Consider the following 23,077-nt stretch of genomic DNA (forward strand, 5'->3'; position numbering starts at 1 on the left):
CTCTTCCACCACGGGTTGCTTTCATGTTAATCGCATGGAACCCCTTCTATTAATGAGTTTAGGAAGCAGAATCAGGCCCAGAGACAATAAGCTCTGGGACAGAGTGACTTTGTCTTTCTGTATGTCTGTGATGTCTGTGAGTGCTATAAAAATAATCGAGAGTCTGATCATGCGTGGAACACCCACTGAGCTGAAGTTGAGCAGGCAGAAGGCTGCAAAGTTTGTACCCGAGAGGCCATCTCCGCTGCTCCATTGTATGCCCTTAAACTCCCTGGTTACAGTGATCCACTCACGAAGTGACCAGCCAGCCCTTCTCACAGGCTCGTGGGTGGCTCCTGGCACCCAGCGCTACTAGGGAGCTGAGGGGTGGGGCGGAATCTGCAGCAGGAGGAGACATCTAAGGAACTCAGAGTACTTTTGGTGACCAAAGGTGGGAGAATGTTAGGGGATAGTTGTAGCAATGTAGTAGCTATGCTGGTGCAAACCCCCCAGCGCTCATGCATCAAGCCAAATTCGAGGCTTGCACTAGTGCAAATGACCTTGCCTCACCTTGGTGCACTAGGGCTTTGCACCAGTGCACGCTGGTTCTATGTTGAGGATTGAGCTGACCTTTGACTATACATAGAAATAAAGCATTTTCTCTAAGATCAGACATGTTCCTTCCTCATCCCGTGCCCCCATCCGTGGTTGAGAGAGATTTCAAATGCATGGAGCGGGGGATGTCTGCCTTTCTGGAGTGTTAAAGACCCGAATTTCTAAAGGCACTGTTAATATCTGGGAAGACCTTCGAAGATGTACAGAAAGCCTGTGTCTCCTGCTGGTATGTTTTGCGAAGCGCTGACACACAGCCAATAATAACATCATGCCATAATTGTTATGTACAGTAACAGACTAAGAGCAAGAATGTTTTTGAATTTGAAACTGTTTGCCAGAGGATGGAAAGCCACCTGCTGCAATATACACTGCAGGGAGTTTTATTGCTTTTAAAAATGTCTGGGGGCAATCTCAGCCCCAGTGAAGTCCATGGCAGTTTTGCTAGCTATGCCCATGGGGTCAGAATTTTACTCTTTGCCTTCCTTTTTCACAGTGAGCCTTCCCGAGTCCCAATAAGATGGCCAGCTGTGTTCCCTCTTCCTTATTAGTACTAGGCTCCCACTGAGAGAGCTCAACCAAACTTGAGGCTGTGTTGTGTTAGGTGCTGTACAGACACATAGCAAGAAGCAGCCCTTAACAAAGGAAGTTTTGTTAACCTCACAGACAAGAGAACCGAGACACAGACAGAAATTGACTAGAACAAACTCCCGCCGGGAGTCAAAGAGCCAGGATTGAAACCCGGTCTCCAGTCTGGTGCCATAACCACACACCATTCTTCCTCTGTCACTCGCTTCCCTCCCTCCCAAAAGAATAAGAACCCGGCTTCTGGCCCTGGTCCGTAGAGCATTGGCTCTCAATCACTCCAGATGGCTGTATCCCTTTCAGGCATCTGATCTGCCTTGTATACCCGCAAATTTCACCTCCCCTAAAAACGACTTGCTTACAAAATGAAACGTAAACATACAAAAGTGTTACAGAACAGTAGGACTGAAAAATTGCTTAGGTTCTCATTTTTGCCATAAATCAATTGGCATATAAATATTGTATTTACAGTTTGGAGATATCGTTTCTACAGCAGTATAACCAAGTCACTGTCTGGATGAAATTTTAGTTTGCACTGACTTTGCTAGTGCTTTTTACGTATAGTCTGTTATAAAACGAGGCAAATCTCCAGAAGCGATGTTCCCCCTGGAAGCCTGTTGTGTACCCGCAGAGGTACGAGTACCCCTGGTTAAAAACAATTGCCTTAAAGGAGCTTGGAAGGCCAGGTACTTAGCACATCTCAGGATTTCCCCCCACACCCTCTCAGCTTTTGCTGCTGGCTGTATCAATGGTTTCTCAGCTCAATCCACCCAGACTGACCATTACATGGTACCTTCCAATTTTCATCTGGATCCACCACTCTCTTCCGTCTCATGGTAGTTTAATCCGCATTGCTGAGCAGCAGGGAAAATCCAGCTAAGGCAGAGCCGCAAAGGAATACAGTCTGGGGAGTCCATGAATGATGCCAGGGGCGCATCTAGTCTTTTGTTATAGTTCTGCTTCCGATGCCTTACTGTACATTGGGGCAAGGGGAAGAAAGGCACAGGAACAAAACCCAACCCACAGGCAGCCCTGGAGAGTGCTGCAAACTTGCTTCATCCTTATTAGATCAGCAAATTTAAAAAAAAAAAAAAAAAAAAACTTGCAGACTTTACAAACTACGCCTGCTGGGCTATTCTTAGCCTTTTGGTTGCTCCGGTCCTTTTCCAGGCCCTGCGCCTAGGGAAGGCTCACCCTGGTCTCTTATCGGCTGGCAGGAATTAGAAGCTGCAGGAAATGGGCTTTTTTTTTTTCAGCTGCACATTTCTATACACAGTAAAGGATAAAAGCAATTTTAAAAAAGAAAGAAAACAACCCAAGATAGCAGCTCCGATGCAGGTTGAAAGGGGAAACTTGGCTCGGCCAATTAACTGAAGAAGTTGCTCATTTCCGTAAAATGCATAATTAGGGCAGAGACAGGGTCATTTAGTTCCCTTTTTGTCAAGTACACAGCCCACGCCGTGACAGGGGAAGTGGTCATTGGAAAATACTCCATGGATTTTGAAACCAGGCCACCAGCATGACAAATCTATATCAGTGGATCAGCCTTGAAAATCCACTGGCTTGTAGCACATAGTGCTTCTGGAGGGTGGGATTATTTAACAGGGAGGTTCGCTGATTCTCAAAATTCTGTTTGGGTCATTTCTTTAAAGGCACTAACTTGGACAATCGTAGCACAACTGATGCTAGCCTGCAGGTAGAGACAAGGGCTGGCCAGGGTTTGCCACCTATTGAGCTAAGCAGGATTTACGCTATTACAAGTAAGCTTGAGCCTTGACTAGCCCAGTCAATACAAAACCCTGTATACCCCAATCTCCACTTAGAGCTGCAGCTATACTGACAGCTGAACTGGGGTTATTCCCAAGTACAGACAAGGCCAACCAATCCCTGGGGCATTACCCCAAATAAAAGCCACCAGTTATTTAGAATTCTCTCATCTCTACACATACATAGGTTCACCCCATCTACTATGTATTTTAGAGAGTTTGGGAGTCTGTATGTCCGTCCATCCAAGTCCATTTATTCAAGAACTCCTCCTAAATGGTAAGAGCTAGGAGCACCACATTTCCTCTTATCATAACTTAAAGCAGAGTCAGGGATTGGTTGTGCCAGGACAATGGCATGGATTGTTCCGCATCAAATGGAAAAGAAGGGGTGCAACAGCAAGGACAGCTATCCTCACGAATGCCCACAAGGGGGCAGCAAGCACCCAAGGAGTAGCAGCTGGCTGCCAGCTTGGTCCCCGTCACTCCAGCCTTCCCCAGGGAGCAGCTACCAGCTGCTGCGTGACCCCCGCTACCCTGGGCCAGCATGGTGCACAGCCTCTGCTGCCCTGAGTCGCTGCCAGGCCACTGTGGTGCACAGCCCCCGTGGCCCTGGGCTGTTCTCAAGCAGCAGTCGCCATGTGGCCTTCACCCCCGAGGAGCAGCTAGCTGTCAACTGGGCTGTAGTGAACAGGCCACTCCCTACCCTGGGCTGGCCCCAGGCAGAAGCCAGCAGACAAGCTACATGCTGGGTAAGTCTTGTGTGTGTGTGTGTGTGTGTGTGTGTGTGTGTGTGTGTGTGTGTGTGTGTGTGTACATATACATGCCACAGAGACAGCATGCTTAAGCAATCCATGCTTGAGGACACCTAGCAGTACATTCAGCTGCTCCCAAAAACAATGCTACACCACACACCTGATGGGGAACCGAAATTGCATCACAGAGCCATGGAAGCCACACAGCACTTAATGCTAAACAGCCTGGTAAATACTCCTTTTTTAGAGATGTCCCTGGCCTCCAGCTGCATAGCAAAGAGGCAGCGGTATTGATGAAAGGGGGGACGTCAAGGAGTCCCACACCTTGCCTGGCCGTGGTATGTATTTATTCAAACTTCCTGTCACTTTCAGAAAGATTGGAGAAGATTCCATCAAAGATCACGGCTCTGAAGTCGTTAGGTTTCTATGTTAATCGGTTAATAGGAAATCCCATTTCACGCAGCTTTGTTAAATTAGCTGGGGCACCCAGGGTTCCGATGTAATTAAGTGAGGTAATAAGGGCTGCTTGGGAAGGAGGCAGTGTCAGACAGTGCAAAGTCACTTTAAAGCGGCGCAAAGGAAGTATCCCTGCCATGGTGTACTCAGCCCTGCAGATTACAGATTTAAAATGGTGCTGAAATACTGCAGGCAGGCAGTTGGCCATTGCTGGACCAAATTTATCCTTGACAGCCAGGACTACTCTAGCTAACAAATGGGTATCTGCCTCTTATCTCTATGCACTGCACCCAATGGGCAGTCTCTCTCATGTATGTGCATTCTGCTACAAGGAAGCCCCAATTACCCCCCCCCCCCCACACACACACACAAAAAGCAGCCAACATCATTCTGGGAGGCATTAACAGGAGTGTTGTAAGACACAAGAAGTAATTCTTCCTCTCTACCCTGCACTGATTAGGCCTCCACTGGAGTATTGTGTCCAGTTCTGGGCTCTGGATTTCAGGAAAGATGTGGACAAATCGGAGAAGGTCCAGAGAACGCCAAAATGATTAAAGGTGTAGAAAACATGGCCTATGAGGGAAGACTGAAATAAATGGGTTTGTTTAGTCCGGAAAAGAGAAGACTGAGAGGGGACATGATAGCAGTGTTCAAGTACCTAAAAAGGTGTTACAAGGAAGAGGGAGAAAAATTATTCTCATTGACCTCTGAGGATAGGACAAGAAGCAATGGGCTTAAATTGCAGCAAGGGAGGTTTAGACTGGACATTACTTTCTAATGTCAGGGTGGTTAAACACTGGAATAAATTGCCTAGGGAGGCTGTGGAATCTCCATCACTGGAGATATTTAAGAGCAGGTTAGACAGACATCTGCCATGCATGATCCTAGACAGTTCTGGATCCTGCAGTAAGGGCAGGGGACTGGATTTGATGACGTAGGTCCTTGCCAGTTCTAGAGTTCTATGATTCTTTCCTACATAGACTAAAGCACCCACATTGTGAGCTCCCTGGGTCACAGAGTCCCTTCTTCATTGCTTCTCTTCACAAGAAAGCCGTGACCCGCGAAATAACTAATAATCCATGCAGAGGAGTTTTAACACTGGCATCAGCCGAGGATTGGGCCTCGTGAGTGTCAGTGGCTGTATTGGTTTAGAGGGAGCTACACTGGTTTATACCTGATGCGCAGCGGCCTACTCATCCCGCTATGGTGGGGAGGGGGTTTCCTCCAGGACTGGTGAGATCTATGCAGGGTGTAGGAGGACGTGGAAGAAGCAAGGTGCTCTACTGATGTTTGGTGGGCTACGTCTACACTGGCATGATTTTCCAGAAATGTTTTTAATGGAAAACTTTTCCGTTAAAAGCATTTTCGGAAAAGCACGTCTAGATTGGCAGGACGCTTTTCCACAAAAGCACTTTTTGTGGAAAAGCGTCCATGGCCAATCTAGACGCGGTTTTCCGCAAAAAAGCCCCAATCGCCATTTTCGCGATCAGGGCTTTTTTGCGGAAAACAGTACTGTGCTGTTTACACTGGCCCTCTTGCACAAATGATTTGCACAACAGGGCTTTTGCCCGAACAGGAGCAGCACAGTATTTCCGCAAGAACACTGACAATCTTACATGAGATCGTCAGTGCTTTTGCGGAAATTCAAGCGGCCAGTGTAGACAGTAGGCAAGTTTTCCGCAAAAGCAGATGACTTTGCGGAAAAACTTGCCAGTCTAGACACAGCTCATGTGGTGTCTTGAGCTAAGCAGCTCCCTTTACACACCATTATGCAGGCTCAGTGTTCAGTCTGCTGGTTTGTTTATCTTCTGATTGAATAGAAGATGAAGCTGTTAAAGGTGCAGGTTTCCAACAGAGTTGAACAGCTCTTTTAAAAGACCACAGTGGGAGGAATCGGTAGTGGCTGAGACAGCCAGCCATTGTCTAAAGATGCGATGAGTTAATTCTTCTGCAACCACCACCAGAAAAAGGCCCTAGGATGATAAATCAGACAAGGATACTCTTGAAGAACACTTCATTTCCCAAGGAACATAAGCAACATCTGTGCTTTTCTGTCCCCTTGTTATTCTCCGCAAACAAAGCCCGCCAAGGAGCTAGGAAACAGCTCTGGTTTCCTTGGTGAAAGAGCCAAATTCTGCTCTTCATGATGCTGAAGTCAGTGGAGTAACTCTGGGTTTACAGCAGTGTCATGTATGGCAGAATTCAGCCCATGCTGTTTGCCCTGCGTGTTCTGTGGGGAGATGAGGTGTTTGCCCTTGGCTCACAGCTCCATCCCCCAACGCTGGAATGGCTGGAGAAGTCAGGAGCCTCTGCATCTTGAGCCTTGGGACCCATGCTGCCGTGTATCCCTGACACACCTGCAGTGGTCCCCTTCAGAGGGGAGTCTGCAGCCGCACAAAGAGCATGGAGAAGTGTTGCTCTCCAGCTCTTCTCTTTCCATATGGCAGACCAGAGCTACAAAGCTCCTACCAAATGGAGAGGTGCTGCCATCAGCAGCCGGTATGCTAGATGGGGAAATGCTTTGCCTTCTCAAATCACCAACCTGGCCCCAGCCACACTCTGCCCCCAGAATACCTAATGTAGGCATATTGGGGGCAGAGTGTTGCTGCCCTGGAGTGCCCGCCCTTCCCGTGCTCCGGGGCTGGGGAGGGTGGCTGGCATGCAGCCCACCCTCTCCGTGATGGTGGATGTGTCCTGGGCAGAAGGGGCAGGGCTGGGGGTGGAGTTGAGGGCTTGACCCCACCCCCACTCTACCTTCACCAGCCGCCTATGGGTGCTGATGCTGTTGCTCTCCCCTTTCCACGTGCTGTGCACTATGGAGGGTAACACGGTGCCTTGGTCCTTAATCCCCAAACAGTTTCTCCCCTCCATGGGGCTATAGCGTAGGAGAGCAGAGTGGGGGTGCCCTGCGGATGTGTTAGCCCACACCCCACTGCAGGGAGAGTTGGCACGTCCTTGCTTAGCACAGAAAGTGGCTTCCTCAGCCTGACCTGAGACTGACACGGCAGCAGGGCAGGCAGCCTGGGTGCTGAGCCTTCCTGCTTCTGAGCAAAAGCTCCCACTGGAGCTGGGAGGGCAGCCCTGAAGAGCTGCTAACGTAATGAGACAAGACAAGCCGTCTGGCTGCTCAGGGCAGAACCGAGACGAGATGCCTGAGAGAACCTGACGCCTGTAAATGTGCCAGGAGTGGAAAGGGGCAAAGCAGCTTGTCTTACTGAGCTGGGAGGATGCAAGCGGGAGGTTGACAAGGACATTGACCCTCCTTTATGGCTTGGTGAAGAAAGCTTGGCCAGAGGCAGGACACCAGCCTGAGGCTCAGAAGAGCTGAGTTTTGCTCCTGAAGCTGCCACAGAGATGCCCTGTGTCACGTTGGGCCAGTCACACCTCCTTTCTGTGCCTCAGTTCCCCATGTGTGTCATGGGGATAATAGCGCTGCCCTGCCTCTCAGTTGTGTGTCTTTCAAACTGTCTTTCTCATGACCCAGTTTAAAGTCATTGGTGCCGCAACCCAACATCATTTGACTGGAGTGTGGGCTCAGGATGGGAGCTATGTGCTGTAGGAGGGGGCTCTGGCTTGGGGGGGGGGGCGGTCAGGACTGCAGCAGGAGGGACTTACCTTGAGCAGCTCCTGGTCAGGGGTGCAGCGGGGGGCTAAGGCAGCTTCCTGCTTCTCCTGACACCGCAGACCATGCCGCACCCCAGAAGCAGCCAGCAGCAGGTTCCCAGCCAATGGGAGTGTGGAGCTAGTGCTCAGGACAGGGACAGAGCACAGAGCCCTGTGCGCTCCTGCCGCCCCTCCACCTAGGAGCCGGGCCTGTTGCCGACCGCTTCTGGGGCGCAGCGCAGCCAGTGGTGCCAGGACAGGCAGGGAGCTGCCTTAGCCCCCGCACTGCTCACCTGATCCCCCTGCAGCAACAAGACCCAGGGCCCAACATTCCACCACCCAGTGCTGGGTCGCGAGCCCTCGTTTGAAAACCCTTGCGTTACAGGACACCCATTACAGACTGTGCGGTACTCAGAGACTACAGCACTGAGGGCTATCCACAGGGGCTGCAGTGAGCGCTGAGAGCTGTTGAACCAAACTATAAACCTTGTCTGTGATGGAAACTCCTGCAAGCCAACGGATGCGGCAGTGTTCCACTACCATTGAGGCCAGCTAAATACCTACGATTGGGTTTTGGGACAAATGTCAGATAAACAGAACTGAGATCCAGGCCGACCTTTAAGTTTAATTTCCCCACTCACTTCTAACAATGCACAGTTCGGACCCGTGCAAACACATGACAGGATTTCCTCTAAACCACACTAACAACTCCATCTCTGGCTTCCAAGTTCTCCGCAAGAACCTGAGACCCGAGGGCAGGGCCTGTGCTCTGGGAGACAATATTGTTCTCCTCTGGAAAGCGGGTTTGCAGACACCCGCAATGGGTGAGAGTGCAAGAGGAAAATGCCTCCTGCGATGTAATCAGACTAAATGGAATAATAAAACTGCTGCAGGACAAGCATTTCAGGGCAAAGCTGTTTTAAAATCATAATGCTCAGCCACGCCTGGGGAGCTGCATTGTTTTTCATGTTCAGCCTATGACAAATGTTCTCCTTTTACATCTGATTTGCCTCAACAGCTTGACCCAACGCCCGTCAAGAAGCTGTGGAGGTCAGCGACGCTGAAAAAATCAGACCATTTTTAGTGCAGTGCCCAACTTTTGGGACTATTTGACTGACACCTGAGTATCTCGATTACTTTGTTTGGTGCTCTCTGTTGGTTCTGTTCCATTCTAGATCGTTTCCGTGTTCATGGTGGTAGGATCAAAACACCTTCCAGTTTCTGCACCATCCAACCAGCGGGAGGCTGACGGGAGCAAACACTCCTGTGGGCTTCCCTTACTCCTCGTGAGGAGCGGGAGTATCAGCACGAAGATTGACTGCAGCAGCGTTGACCCTCTGTGTAGTACAGATGACAGGGCTGGCCTTACCATGAGGTGAAGTGAGGCGGCCGCCTCAGGTGCCAGAGTGTGGAGGGGGAGGCACCACTAGGACCCAGCGTGTAGAAAATTGTGTCTGCTGCTGGTGCATATGTATTCTCTCTGCTCTAGATGCCAGAGTTGTTGACTCGAGTCCCACGACTTGAACTCGAGTCTGACTTAAGTCGCCAAGGTGACTCCACTCGAGACTCGACTCAGGTTCATTGTTTGTGACTTGAGACTCGACTTGAGACTTGCTAATTTTGTTAAATCAACTTGGTGAAAAAATTGTCTGAAAAGGCCGATATTGGTGGCTTGTACAAAAGTGACTTGACATTTTTTAAATTAAGACTTGAGACTCGACTTGGGACTTGACTCGAAAGTGACTTTAGGGACTCAAGACTCGACTTGAGACTTGCACTGTAGTGACTTGAGACTCGACTTGGACTTGACAATGACGACTTGAAGACAACACTGCTAGATGCACAGTCCCATGAGAGGAGTAGAACAGGAAGGAGGCAGCATTGAGACCTTTCAACGTTTTGGCCCAAGCGAGGGGATGTGGGGGCATCATTTGAGCTCCCCGCCTCCGGTACCAAAATGTTGGGGGCCAGCGCTGATAGATGAGCCCACCCTGAGTGCCCTCGGCACCAGCTGGAGTCAATAGAGATATAAAAGGTTAACTTGGAGCAACTCCCCGTCCTCCGTCTGGAGCAACCCCTGTCCGTGGTGGTCCCAGGGAAGGGTTGCAGGCAGGGGCTGCTCCAGCCCAGTCACCCGGGGGGAGGAGAGGGGTGCTCCCCCCTGTAATTGCTTAACAGGTTAAATAAACTTCATGTGTAGCCAGTAACTATTACAAGGGATTTGACATCCCTAGGAGTCAATGGGAGTGGAGGACATGTGACATCTCACTGTTCAGGGCCTACCATCAGCGCTAGCAGACCCCACTGCTGGCAGACTCAGCCAGGCCCACCGATGAGGGGACGAAGAGGACAGTTGCCCCAGGGCCTGGTGATTCAAAGGGGGGCTACACCATGCTCCAGGCAATGCTGAGGGCTGGCTGCCTTTGGCTCTACCCCTTCTGCCCTTGGCCCTGCCCCTTACAGGAGTGCAGAGCTGGGGCTCCTCCCACCTAGTTTAGGGGCCCAAAGAGGCTGTTTGCTCCGCTGATCTCAGTAGGCAGTGACATAGATGGGGCTGGATGCTGAAGTCTTCTGTCTCAAGAGGGCTTCTTCTGGGCAGGGCTAAAACACCCCAGCAGGAGGACCCAGGGGATAACCTGGCCTGCTTCCACCCATGTCGCAACTAGTCCTGAGACCAGGGGACTTTGGTCTTTGGGATTGTCGACCCAGCCCCTCTCAGGTGAAAGCTCTGCTCTTTCTCGGACACACAGCGGGAAAACCAACCTGGTTCTTGTTTGCTAAGCAAAAAGGCCAGGACAGCTTTCAGCAGCATTAACAAGCAAGCCCATTTAAATCCCAGCCAACCCAAATGACGGCACAGTAGCTTTAACAGAGGGATTAATGAAAGCCACATTTCCCATACACGAGGAAAGCTTTTCCTAAGTCAAAGCAGAATTAAACTGCCATTTGTTTCCCATCCTTTCCTTTCTAATGAATGGGTTGGGGGCTGGTGTTCCTCTGGTGTGTATGTGATAGGAAGGAGGAAAAATGATTTTGAGAAACACAGTTTGAACCTAGGGAACTGCGTTCTGCACAAGGCTCAGTCTAATAAGCTGAGCAAACATTCCCTTATAGGCCGTGCGCGGCAGGAGCAATGTCACACAGGGTTGATTTACTATGGCTGTTACAATGTTCCTGCAGTTTGCACGCCAGCAGGATGGAGCTTGTGTAGATTGCTGTTTGGGCATCTTAAGAAAGCTCTCCAAAGAATGGGGAACTCCCCCGGATTTTGTGCTGCCCTGTCCTGCCACCTCCCTGGTACAGTGGTTTGGGTCCCACAGTACACACAGGGTGCCTTTATGAATAGTCTATAAAATGCTTTAATAAATGGGCAAGCAACTAAATTACCTCCACAGGTTTGGTCGTGATGGATACCTGTGCAAAGTGGAGCGTAAAGTGGTCACCATTCCAATCCAGTGCACTGCAATGCCTTATACCACTGAAGTAATATAACGTGGTACCATGGGGTCCTACCTAGTGTGCAAGGGCAGTGGGTGAAGCTGCTGGTTGGGGAGGCAAGCTCCCTGGCCCGTGGCCCCACCCATACTCTGTACCTGCTCTGCTCAGGCCCTCCCTCTCCCCACTACCAGACCCCTTCCCCCACTGTCTCCCTCTTTTCTCTGCTCACCCATTGCAGCCAAATCCCTGAACCGAAAAGTAGCAAATGAGATGCGGAAAAACACTCTTCTAAAAATTCTTTCTAAAGACAATGGAGTATGTTCTCCACTGCATGCCAGATTGTGAAGACTGGACCTGCAGAAGGTACTTAACTAAAAGCACTAAATTTGGGATTAAAAAATGACAGTCACAGGTTTTTTGCTATACCCTGAAGTTTGTCAGAAATTTATTTGCATACATTTTTTAGTAAGGGGAAATCAGTTGTCTTGCTGAATACATCATTAAATATTACGGACTACATGATGCAGCTCTTCTCTGTTCTACATTTTCTTCATCATTATTTCTAATCTGATCTTATATTTTAAACATGCTTTTAAGCCTTCATCAATTAATCATTCCGGATGACTAGATATTTAAATTCAGCGAAACAGAGACATTATTTTAAACTAATCAGTCAGAGCAGTTTAGTGTGTGCATAACAAAGTTCACTGCTTTTAGAAAAAGGGAACACTAATTTATTTTGTGATTTTCATAACAAGACATGTTTATGGAATTTCACTATATGTTTATCTTAAAATATGATTCCAAAGATTTTAGGCATATTAAATAATTGTATATCTTAGTAAGCTACTGATTTTGGTAGAAGGTTCTCTTAAAAATTTTTAATTAAATAGAAGTAGAAGCTAATTTGTACAGCTATCTGGAAGAAAAGGAATGCTGTCCCTTTAAGGGTGCTCTCAAATGGGGACGAGGGTGGAGGTGGGTGGGGAGCAGGGATGACCAAAAGGACAGGAAGACTTTGGAAGCAGGTTTTTGTACTACAGTAATAAACATTAAAATGAGTATTTTAGATAAGGGTGGTCTTTTGACAAATTCATTTTAAAAACTCTGTCTGGAGATCTATGCATTGATGGCTACAGCTGAATACTCAGATTGTGCCTCTAAATATTTATGGATGGATTTTTTTAGAGATGCGATTCAGCAACAAACTAATGAAATATTTAAAGCAAATTTGAAACTACGGTCCTGTAGATCTTAGGGTGAAGGGAGGGAGTCACTATTCTGCAAGCTGCAATACCCTGCTGTGGGTGCCTTCGGGAATGGTCAGACTAGGGGAAGGGTTGAGCACAAAGACCCAGGGGAGGCCCTGCCTCCCCTTGCCTCTGAAACCTCCAAGAATGCAAGAATTATTGTTGCTACAACCTGCATTTCCTATAGTCAAAGCTACTTCACTTCTCCATAGCGCCTCTCATCTGAGGATCTCAAAGCACTTCACATACATAAATGGAACTTGTAATAACCTTATGAGTTAGGTCATTATAATTAGCCCTGTTTCATAGACAGGTGCCCTGAGGCACAGAAGTTTGCCAAGGACAAAGGACTGGAACAGTGAATAAAACCCAGGAGTCCTGACCAATATTCCCTCTAATCTTTTCCACCCATAATTTTTATGTGCACTGAGCCATGTGTGAATGTGCACCACCAGTAGACACAAAAAACCTAGCTGAGGCCCCTTGCTAATCCACTGGATGGCATCTGAATCTCTCCTGAGTGGCCGCACAAGTGCTCAGCTTCCAGGGAACACTGGACCCGACCTGCAGTCCCGATTGCTCTAACCATTGATGCCAGATTCAACTCACAGAGCAGAGTGCAGAACCCACTCCCGACTCCCAGTTCCTCACTGCTGTAAACCACTCTCCTTCCATAGCCAGGAACAGAGTCCAAAATGTCCAGACCCTCATCCTCTCCTCCCTGACCACTCTGCCTTCCTTCTTGTGCTCTGACTGCGAATGACCACAGCATTGCCTTGCGTAAAGAGCAGGCGGTGGAGGAAAAGTTAACAAATTAGATCGTAGCAGATCCCTCCCCCAATTCACCAGCCTGAGAATATTTCTTTTATTTAATTCAAAGAGGATTTCAGTTGAAATCAGAGCTTCCTGCACACGCCCAGCTGCTCTGAAATCTAACATACCAGCCGATTTTATTTATTCATAGGAGCCTGTCTCAGTCCTTCAGCAAGCATTAGAAACGGAACTACTCACCGCCCCTAGAAAGCCATGTCACCACGGTCCTTCCCGTGATGTTACTGTAAGATCAACCTTGGCCAAGACCTACCTCCATCTCATGAAGGAAGCAGGAAGCCAAAGGTTAGTCTGCACGGGCTGCTCTGCCACTTCTCCTTCGGCAAGCTGAACTGGAGAGTGCTGTGCCAGGGCAAACCTAAGACATCACGCTGCCGACAGCTCTCCCTGCCATGCTGAGAAATGCTGGCTAGGGGAACATGCCCATCCAATGACCTGCAAAGTTTAGAAGAGAGGGAGGGAGCGAGGGGGATGTCTATACTACAGCAGCTCCAGCAGCAAGCTACTAAATGGGCAGGCTGTAGTTAAAAATCCCGTTTAACCAGTCAAATGTTATGTTTAACCGGTTAACTGCTTAAACGGCTGTGGGGGGGGGGGGCAGGGGGCTTCTCTGGCTGGGCTGCCAGTTAACCATAACCAGTAAGCATCACCCAGTAACGGTAATGCTTACTGGTTAACCATTCACATCCCTAGTTGTAGGTGCTCTCTGCATTGAATGAAGCTTTTTTCCTGTGGTGGTAGCTAATTCATCTCTTCAAGAGGCAGTGGCTAGGTCAACAGAATAGTGACAGAGATGCAGCCGTGTTAGTCTGGTCGAGCTGAAACAAAAGACAGAAGTATGTAGCGCTTTAAAGACTAACAAGATGGTTTATTATGTGATGAATAAACCATCCTGTTAGTCTTTAAAGTGCTACATACTTCTGTCTTTAGGTCAACAGAAGCATCCTTCCATCAGCCTAGCCCTGTCTACAGAACCCTGTGTGATTTTTCACAACCCTGTGCGATTTAGTCTAATTAGAAAAAAGACAAGGATCCCTGTGGCACCTGAAAGACTAACACTTTTATTTGGGCATCGGCTTTCATAGGCTGGGTTAGTCTTTAAAGTGCCACAGGACTCCTCGTTGTTTTTGCTGACACAAGCTAACAGGGTGACCACCTTGGAGTCTAATCAGATTGACTCCGGTTACAGCTGAACAATTAGGGCTCTGTTCCCCAATAGCAAAGCACTCAGAGCTTCTGCTGATCTCCTGGGAGTTTTGAGTGAGAAGGGACTGCAAGAGCACAGCCAGGGTGTTTTGCCCAAATAGGGATTGCTGCATCACTACATCTGTAAATGGCGTTTAAAATCAAAGCATTATGGTAGCTAGACACTTAGAAGCAGCATCTACCTATCTGTGTATCTAAGTGCTTACACTGCACACACAGCACAAAGCGTGTTATTGTTAGGGATGTAAAATCCCATTTAACTGGTGAACTGGTTAAAACGTGAAGTTTAACTGGTTAACTGATTAAAGGGGAGGCAGGCGGGGGGGCTGCTGAAGTCCAGCAGTGCATGCAATGTATCCGGACTTGCCGTGGACAGGGGCTGCTCCAGGTTGTCAGAGCAGCCCCTGCCTGCAACACACACAAGTTTGCTATGGACAGGGGCTGCTCCAGATGGTCAGAGCAGCTCCTGTCTGTGTTGGGACCTGTGGGGCTGGAGCAGCCCCCTGTCCATGGTGCTGTGTTCCCTGCAAGTTGTGCGCTTGTGCGGCTGCTCAGGAGAAAGTCAACTGCTACCCAGCCGATTAGCAAAGCATCCACTGCTAGGTGTGTGCTTCTCTTGGTGGTGCACGTTTGTACATGCCTCAGTGCACAGAAAAAAAATATTCCGCACATGGATGGAAAAACTCCGCACGTGGATGGAAAAGATTTGAGGGAACATTGTGGTGGGTGGGGAGTTGCTCCAGCCCCCACCAGTTAACCGGAACTGGTAAACATCACCCACTAAGGGTGATGCTTACCAGTTAACCTTTCACATCCCTAATTGCTGTTACATGCCTAGCCTCTCAAATGGCTAGCCCATCCCATCCCTCGTGCTGTCACATAACTTTAGCATGCTAGTTCGTCTCGAGCTAGCACAAGTAGGTCTCCTTGAGCTGGCTGCTGGCAGTGTAAAAGTACCCTCATTCTGACCCCGGTGTGACGCCATTGAATTTCATAGGACTCACTCCAGATTTGCTCCAGCAGACATGCGATCCGAAGTTGAACCAGCACCTGCCTTCTCACTCTTCCGAGGGCTGATTTCATTTCTTTTTTACATGATAAATGAGGACAGAAGGCAGCCAAATATGAGGTGAAACGAGGGAGAAAACGCCTCTACCAAGCTAAGCAGCAGAACGTGTTTGTTTCTATAAATTGCCATATTCTCCTGTGACAGGCATGGCTCATGGGCACCTGAGACAGGCTCTGCAATCAAGCTATGCTTTGCTGAGTGAACATTCTGGCATTTCTTCAGCATGCAAGCCCGTTCTTTCCCAATGCGCAGAGCAGCAAAGATACTAACTAGTCCTGACACACGCAGGCTGGGGAGGGTATTTTTCTGGTAAGTCATTTTGCTGTTGTTGGGTTGGTTTGTCTCAGGCTGGATTTATTTTGTTTTCTTACAGAAGGGAAAGTGTGAGATGCTGGTGTGCTTGGGTGTTCCCTGCTTACAGAAGCCCCTTGTCTATTTAGAGCAAGTACGTCTCCTTAAGCTGTGATTCACGTGCCCCACTCCGAGTGTAGATGAGCCCTGAGGGAGACCAGCACTGCTGTACTTAGAGATGGAGTTCCAAGTAAACACCAAGGCCAAGACTGCCAAAGTGTCTAATGATTATGGGAAATGCTCCCTCTCGGGTTTTCCATTCATGTGTGGAATAAATTTTGTTATGTGCACCAAAGCATGTGTGGATGTGCACCACCAGAAGACACACCTGCTGCTGACTGTTGCCAGCTGTGGGTGCTCTGCTAATCAGTTGGACTGCATTTGACTCTCTCCAGGGAACACTGATTAGGGTGCCTCTGTCTTTGGAGGACCAATTTGAAATAAGGCCCTTTTAAGGAGTCTCAAGTTGAGCATCTACGATCACTACCCACTTCCCAAAATCTAGATTTAGGTCTGAACAGTCTCAAACTTTAAGGGTATTTGGAACCTAAATTCAACTCTTTATAGTGAGCTGAGCCAAACCTCTAGTGCCAAAAGCCCCGAGCTTTCGGGATGTTCAGAAATCCAGATCAACAGAGCACAATATATTACACACTCTCATCATGCAAGCTGCAAAGGCGCATTTCCAATTCTCCACTCATCCCACCCCAAAGCTACTAGAGAACAACAGCTTCCAAGATGTTATTTTCAACTCATTTTATTGTACACACCAAACGGATGAGCCAAATTTGTCCCAGATATGTGTTTCATGGGGAACACCAAGTAGATTCCCACCCAGCTGATGCAAGCAGACATGCAAGGAGTAGCTGAAACTCGAACCTCCTGATCATCACTTAAACTGCCATATGCTCCTTATTTGCACTATAACATCGTGATGCTGCAACCGACCAGCATCAATTTTTCCCGTGCTGCCCCGGGGCCAGAAAGTGGCAGCCAAGGTGACAACTCTAAGAAATATATCTTATGATGTTTATTATGGCAGTGCCTAAGAGTCAGTCAAGAATGGGGTCCCATTGTGCAAGATTCTGAACAACCAGAGAGTTCCTGCCCCAAAGAGCTTACAATCTAAAGAGACAAGAGAGACCAGGGGTGTGGGAAGGGTATAAAACACAAGCAGACTGAAGGACAAGTGAGTGCCACTTTTGGAGGGTCAGAGTTACTTAGGAAGAGATCAGCTAAAGAGAAAGAAAAGTGCAGGTTAAATGACTTAACTGTCACTGGAGCTTGCCTATTCTAGACTAAACATTCTTCCCCGTATTTACACCAGAATGGCCTAAAACCCCCGGTGTTCTAGAAGGCCAGGTAGTCTAGTGGTTAGGGTAGCAGACTCGTGCAGAGATCCAGGGTCTGTTCCCAGCTTTAGAATCACAGAGTTGGAAGAGACCTCAGGAGGTCATTAGGTCCAGACCCCTGCCCAAGGCAGGACCAATCTCAACTAAATCAACCCAGCCAGGGCTTTGTCAAGCCGAGACTTAAACACCTCTAAGGATGGTGATTCTAACACCTCCCTAGGGAACCCATTCCAGTGCTTCACCACCCTCCTAGTGAAATAGTTTTTCCTAATATCCAACCTAACCTCTCCCACTGTAATTTAAGACTATTGCTCCTTGTTCTGCATCCGTCACTACTGTGAACAGCCTCTCTCCATCCTCCTTGGAACCTCCCTTGAGGAAGTTGAAGGCTGCTATCCAATCCCCTCTCACGCTTCTCTTCTGCAGACTAAACAAACCCAAATCCCTCAGTCTCTTCTCATAGATCATGTGCTCCAGCCCCCTAATCATTTTGGTCCCCCTCCGCTGGCCCCTTTCCAATGCATCCACATCCTTTCTATAGTGGGGGTCCCAGGACTGGACACAATAGCTTTGGTTTCAGCTGGTTAAGTGTCCCGGGATACATCACTCCCCTTCCTGTGCCTCAGTTTCCCCATCTGCAAATGGTGGTGATGATACTGTGACCCGCTTCTGAGTGATCACCCAGGGAATGGGCTATATGAAGCCACATTCTAGCCAGCACCGTCGCTGCTCCCTGCGGCCCTGTCTACTCTAGGAAATGGATCCTGTCCTGCTTTAGCTGTGAGCGCAGGCAACATAAAACTGCCCTCTGCACTGACAGCACTCCGGACCTATATCTATCAGCTCCCCAAATGCCCTGACCCCAAATCCCCATCCCTCCATGTGCTGGGACCATGGGCTCCCCAAATCCTGCTTCCATTTACCTGCACTGCAAAAAAACATAAATTCTGTTTAAAAACCATGTCCACGAGTGGCTGGCCCCTTTAAGAGGGAGTGGGATGTGGTGCCTTTGTGACTCACCAGCTGCTGCCCAGGTGTCTGAGTCTGAGAAGGAGTAAGGAAAGGCCAGGCCAGGTCAGGTGTGAGCAGTCTGAGAATGGAGGAGAGACAGAAGGAGCAGCGGAGTTACTCAAGGAAAAGAGCTGCAGGGAGCCAGAAGAAGAAAGCCATCACTGTGAGCTACTGGAAGTTTGAGGAAGTCTGTTAAAGTTCTGGGCTAGAACTGGAGAGCCTGCCGAGTTGCAGGAAAGTTTTGGAAGGGGCCTCTAGAGCATATGAAGAACCAGGCTACTCAGTAAAGAGCCAAGCCCGGCAGCAAGTGGTCGACAGGGGAGGGAGGCCCTGCAAGTAGGGAGGCCTTGGGAGAGAAACACTGCAGGGAGACCTACTGAGGGAGAGGTGACTTGTGGTCTTCGAGCTCTCAGGTAGATGATATGGAGCATGGGGTCCTGGAACAAAGACCAGAGTGGCTAATGACTTTTGTGTCAGTGCCCTTGTAACATGACCTTGGAATGGGATTGAAAAGCTGCCGCGTTGCCACCTTGTTTGACTTTGGAAGGCCCTGTTTTGATTAGGAGAAGTCTGCAGACCGTGGTACTTTGCATGTCTGAAATTGGCCGCATGAGCTGTTAAGAAAGGCCGTTTTCCTTTGCATGGGCTATATAAGGGGGAAACTGAGGCAGGCGTTTGGTGTAATGAATATTTCAAGTCTGAAATGAGAGTTGCCTGAAAAGAATGGGGGATCCTTTGCCAAGATGTGTCTCGGTCATATTGGCTACAGAACAGCACCCCCAGTGGAAGCTAAGAGGGAGCATTTCTCTTTTAAGAAGCATATACCTGCTGGCCAGTCTGAGGATAGGTCCATGCACTGCATTATTTGATAGAAGGAACACCTGCAGTTTGCAGATAAGCTAACCTCTGTGAAAGGAGGAAATAGCCACAAAAACAGCAGGCCTGTTGTCAAGCAGCATAGAGGCCATGAATTGCCTGCCACCAGCCGATCTGCAGCTGACCGAACCCTTGCTTTCCTTTTCTTGTAGGTGCCCGTTATGCAGCTCTGACTTTCTGTGGGCATCAAGCCCTCAGCAGCTTACTCTGTATACTTTGAAAAGAAGCGTGCATCCTTAGGTAGCTAATCCTTGCCAAAACTGGCTCTGCACCCCGGATTAAATTCTGCTCCCACTGGAGCAAATGTACTACAGTCAGCAGGGGCTGGTGTTTACAATCCTGACTCAGAACTGAGATCCTCCATTCACGGTCCTGCTGTTAATTCTTATACTATCAGGAAGAGCCTCAGTGAGCCAGTGATAGGGTTGCCAGGTGTCCGGTTTTTGCCCGGACAGTCCGGTAATTGCGTCTTCTGTCCAGTTTAAAAAAAAAAAAAACAGAAAATACCGGACATGTAAAAATGTCTGGTATTTTCTGTTTTTCTCAGACGGAAGGCCGGCGGGAACATTTTCCCCCTACCACATCTGGTGGGGGGAGGGGGAGTGGGGAGCATAGGAATTCAAAGGCGCAGCTACCACTTTTTTTTTTTTTTTTTTTTGCTCAACAAGTTTGGTCTTCCGTCCGCATCCCTCCCCCCTCTCCCCCTTCCCCCCCGCCATGTTCAGGATTTTTGTGAAAGTATCTAGTAACCCTAGCCAGTGCCCATGGAGCCCATGCAATTTCCAGATCCCCGGCCAGTCTCTCCTGGCTCAGTTTAGGAAGGACCGAACAGACACAGACACACACTTTCTCCCAGTATGTTTGAGCAATACAGATAAAAGCCCCAGAGCTCAAGATCACAATCTACACTCTGCCTGCAGCTGGTGGGAGCTCACAGAAAGAGGGAAACAAAGTAACCAAAAATAAAGCCCCCAACTTGCTCTCGGTATAAAAGGAATCTGACCTCGACCATAGTCCCACAAGTCAGAGGTTACCACTTTATTGGCAGATCAGAACACTGGGGTCCCTATTTATCCCTCAATAACACTCTGCTTCCTCACAAGTTTTGGCAGGGGTATAAATAAGGGAAGAACTCACCCCTATGGCACATCTGGTTTGTGCCCACTTGCCCCAAGTGCGGGTCACCCTGTCCCTGGTGCCTGTCTGTTCTGTGGTGTGAGGGAGGCCCTGGCGCCAGGGATGCAGCCCCTCTTCTGGAACCTCTTACTGAAGTTCTGGCTGCACGTCCCGTTCCCCCCTTCACCTGTTTATTTACACCATCTGTGGCCCCTCAAAGTCCTGGGACCTCCTTGTCCACCTCCTCCTGGCTATGGCCAAGGTGGCCATTCCGAACACCAGGGAGCAGAAGCTGTCTGAGAGAGGGGCCTGTGACGGTGGGGCTCGTTTTTGTTCTTTTATCTGTTCACATCCAGGCGGAGTTCCTCTGGGCAGCGTCCGCTGGCTCCCTCGATGCTTTCAAGAAGCAGTGGGTGCTGTCTGGGGCTCTCTATTCGGTGTCCCCTTCCAGTTCCCTTGTTTTGGCCCTTCGACCATCATGCCTGCCCCTCTTTGCTTTTTATTTGTCCCAGGTTCTCATTGGGTTTCCTGGGCTCAGTGGATCCTCCCCATCAGCTGATAGAAGGACCCTTTATGCCTGCCCACTTCCCAGAATCCAACAGGACCAAGAACTGAGGAGGGAAAAGAATCCCAAAGCTACATTGGCACAAAACAGTCCTGTCACTCTAACCCTGCCCTCTTCCCTCTGACCGTGCCCCTAACCTGGGAAGTGGCTGATGCAGGAACTAGCTCTGCTGGCTCTATACCACACAGGGATTTCCCCAGCATGGGGGAATTCTGCCAGCTAACTATGTTGGGTTTTCCAGCCCCATGGTGACATATTTTTAAAAGACAATTCAATCCTCTTTTTTCTGGCATGTGGCTTAAGAGCAGGGGAAAGGCTGACAAAACAAACCATTTGAATCAGCAGAGCTCATGAGAATAAGAGAAAAGGCAGAGATGCAAAATTCAGATCTGGTTTTCAAATGGCAGCGGTTGGTGATGGTCATCAATAAACACACCCAAAAAGCAAAACTCACAGGTATCCGATACATGTGTCCCTGGGAACGCAGCTCTCAGAGTGACAGAGCAGTTACAAATCTGTTTGACACAGACTGAAAACCCGCTGCTGGGATACCAGCACCTCAATACATCAAAAACCCAAGTTAACAGGATCATTAAATGTTTTAATTCTGCTTTGGGGTTTGCCTCTCCTGATAGCTCACAAGCGCTTACCCAAATCTCCCCACCCTATCCAATTCCCAGCAGGCCAGAAAAAATTCCCCAGCCCCTGAAACCTGCATAGAATATCCCCTCCCTGCCCCCACGCTAACCTCCACTTCCTCGTTGCAGAAACCCTGGATTAAATTCTGTTCTCACTCACTGGAGCAAATGCACTACAATCAGCAGGGGATGTACACACGTTTGCTTTTACGGGATGGTGATTACAGCCCTGACTCCGAGCTAACAGTCCCCATTCATGGCCCTGCTATTAATTCTGGTGCTATCTGGAGCCTATTTAGCCTGCAAGGCAGCTCCCACGGAGCACACACAAACCCCATGTCATCTGCTAGGCTGTTCTGGCTCAGTTTAGGAAAGACTGAGACACAGACCTTCCCTAGAATGTTTGCACAACTCGGATAAAAGCCTTCAGGGCTCAGGCTATACTGAAGCCTGTGTCCGAGGGAACCTGGAATGCAGCTTTATAAGTTCGTGGATGGTCCCAAATTCAAAGGCTGTTCCAGTCACAGGGAATCACCTGTTTTGATATGCTCAGATAGGGATGTAAAATCCCATATAATTGGTTAACTGATTTAAATGTGAAGTTAAACCTGTTAACTGATTAACAGGAGAAGCGGGCGGAGGGGCTGTCTGGTGCTGACCCCCATCACAGGCAGGGGCTGCTCCAACCCAGCTGAAGCAGCCCGTCAGCACCTCCCTCCCAACCCTGGCTGCGGACAGGGGCTGCTCGGGACAGCCCCCACCAGTTAACTGGTAACTTATGGGTTAATCTTTCACATCCCTACAGCACAAAGAAGGTGAGTGGGTAACTGGCCCGACAGGGTGAAACATGCACACGTTTTGTCTTAGCATTCTAAGGCCAGGTCTACACTCGGAGAGAAATTCAATTTAAGACACGCAACTCCAGCTACAAGAATAGTGTAGAGAAGCAGAGCTTAAATCGAACTTCTGCAGCATCCTCACTACGGGAGGGTTTCTCCTGTCGACTTCCCAACTCCTCGCGATACCGTCAGCATTTGAGTTAGTAGGTCCTTACTAAATCGCACCCCGGAAGATTGATCTCCGAAGCGTTGTTCTCTGCGTAAGTATGGACAAAGCCTAACACCTCCATGGCTAGCCAGCGTTAAAGGGTGTGCCAGACAGTAAGGCCAGCATTGTACAGTGCCAGCCATCAAGGGGACTGGGTGTACTTTTCACACATTCATTCACTTAGCCTCATAACCTTCCTATAGTGAATTACTACCCTCATGGGACACAAGAGATCACATGCTGCACCAATATCAGGGCTAAGACTAGAACTGAGATCTCCTGAGTAAGCAAGCTCTGCTCTGGCCACAGTGCCACACTGCTGTCTCAAAATGGGTTTTTCATGAGGATCGTTGACCACTAACTTTGCTGGCAGGCTTCCCCCGCATCTTTACCCCTGGCCTCTCACCAGCAGACTTAATCCGGCACAAGAACTACATCTATTTTTCAGACCTTGCTAATAAGAGGCAGAATTTTCATGACAGTTCCAGTCTCCTTTAGGCACCTACAACATTGGCTGGATTTTCAGAAGCATGGTGCACACAAGGCACTAAGCTCTGGAAAACTGAACCCTGAA

At 48.9% G+C, this 23,077-nt stretch overlaps 1 protein-coding gene across 6 annotated transcripts in view; it reads right to left on the reverse strand.

Moving 5' to 3' along the window:
- The window catches only part of TMCC2 (transmembrane and coiled-coil domain family 2), an 84,288-nt gene that overhangs the window by 15,359 nt on the left and 45,852 nt on the right, over positions 1-23,077 (reverse strand). The window contains exon 1 of one of the 6 annotated variants that reach the window (XM_014578595.4): positions 1,957-3,396. The exons of 4 other annotated variants lie outside the window; for them this stretch is intronic. In XM_014578595.4, the coding sequence (XP_014434081.2) occupies positions 1,957-1,983 (27 nt within the window). In that variant the 5' untranslated portion in view covers positions 1,984-3,396. Of the gene's footprint in view, positions 1-1,956; positions 3,397-23,077 lie in introns of those variants that run through there. One more of the 6 variants, XM_006133058.5, reaches the window with a different exon arrangement.

The sequence above is a fragment of the Pelodiscus sinensis genome, chromosome 27, assembly GCF_052426305.1.
Source record: "Pelodiscus sinensis isolate ZL-2025 chromosome 27, ASM5242630v1, whole genome shotgun sequence".
Classification (NCBI taxonomy): Eukaryota; Metazoa; Chordata; order Testudines; family Trionychidae; genus Pelodiscus; species Pelodiscus sinensis.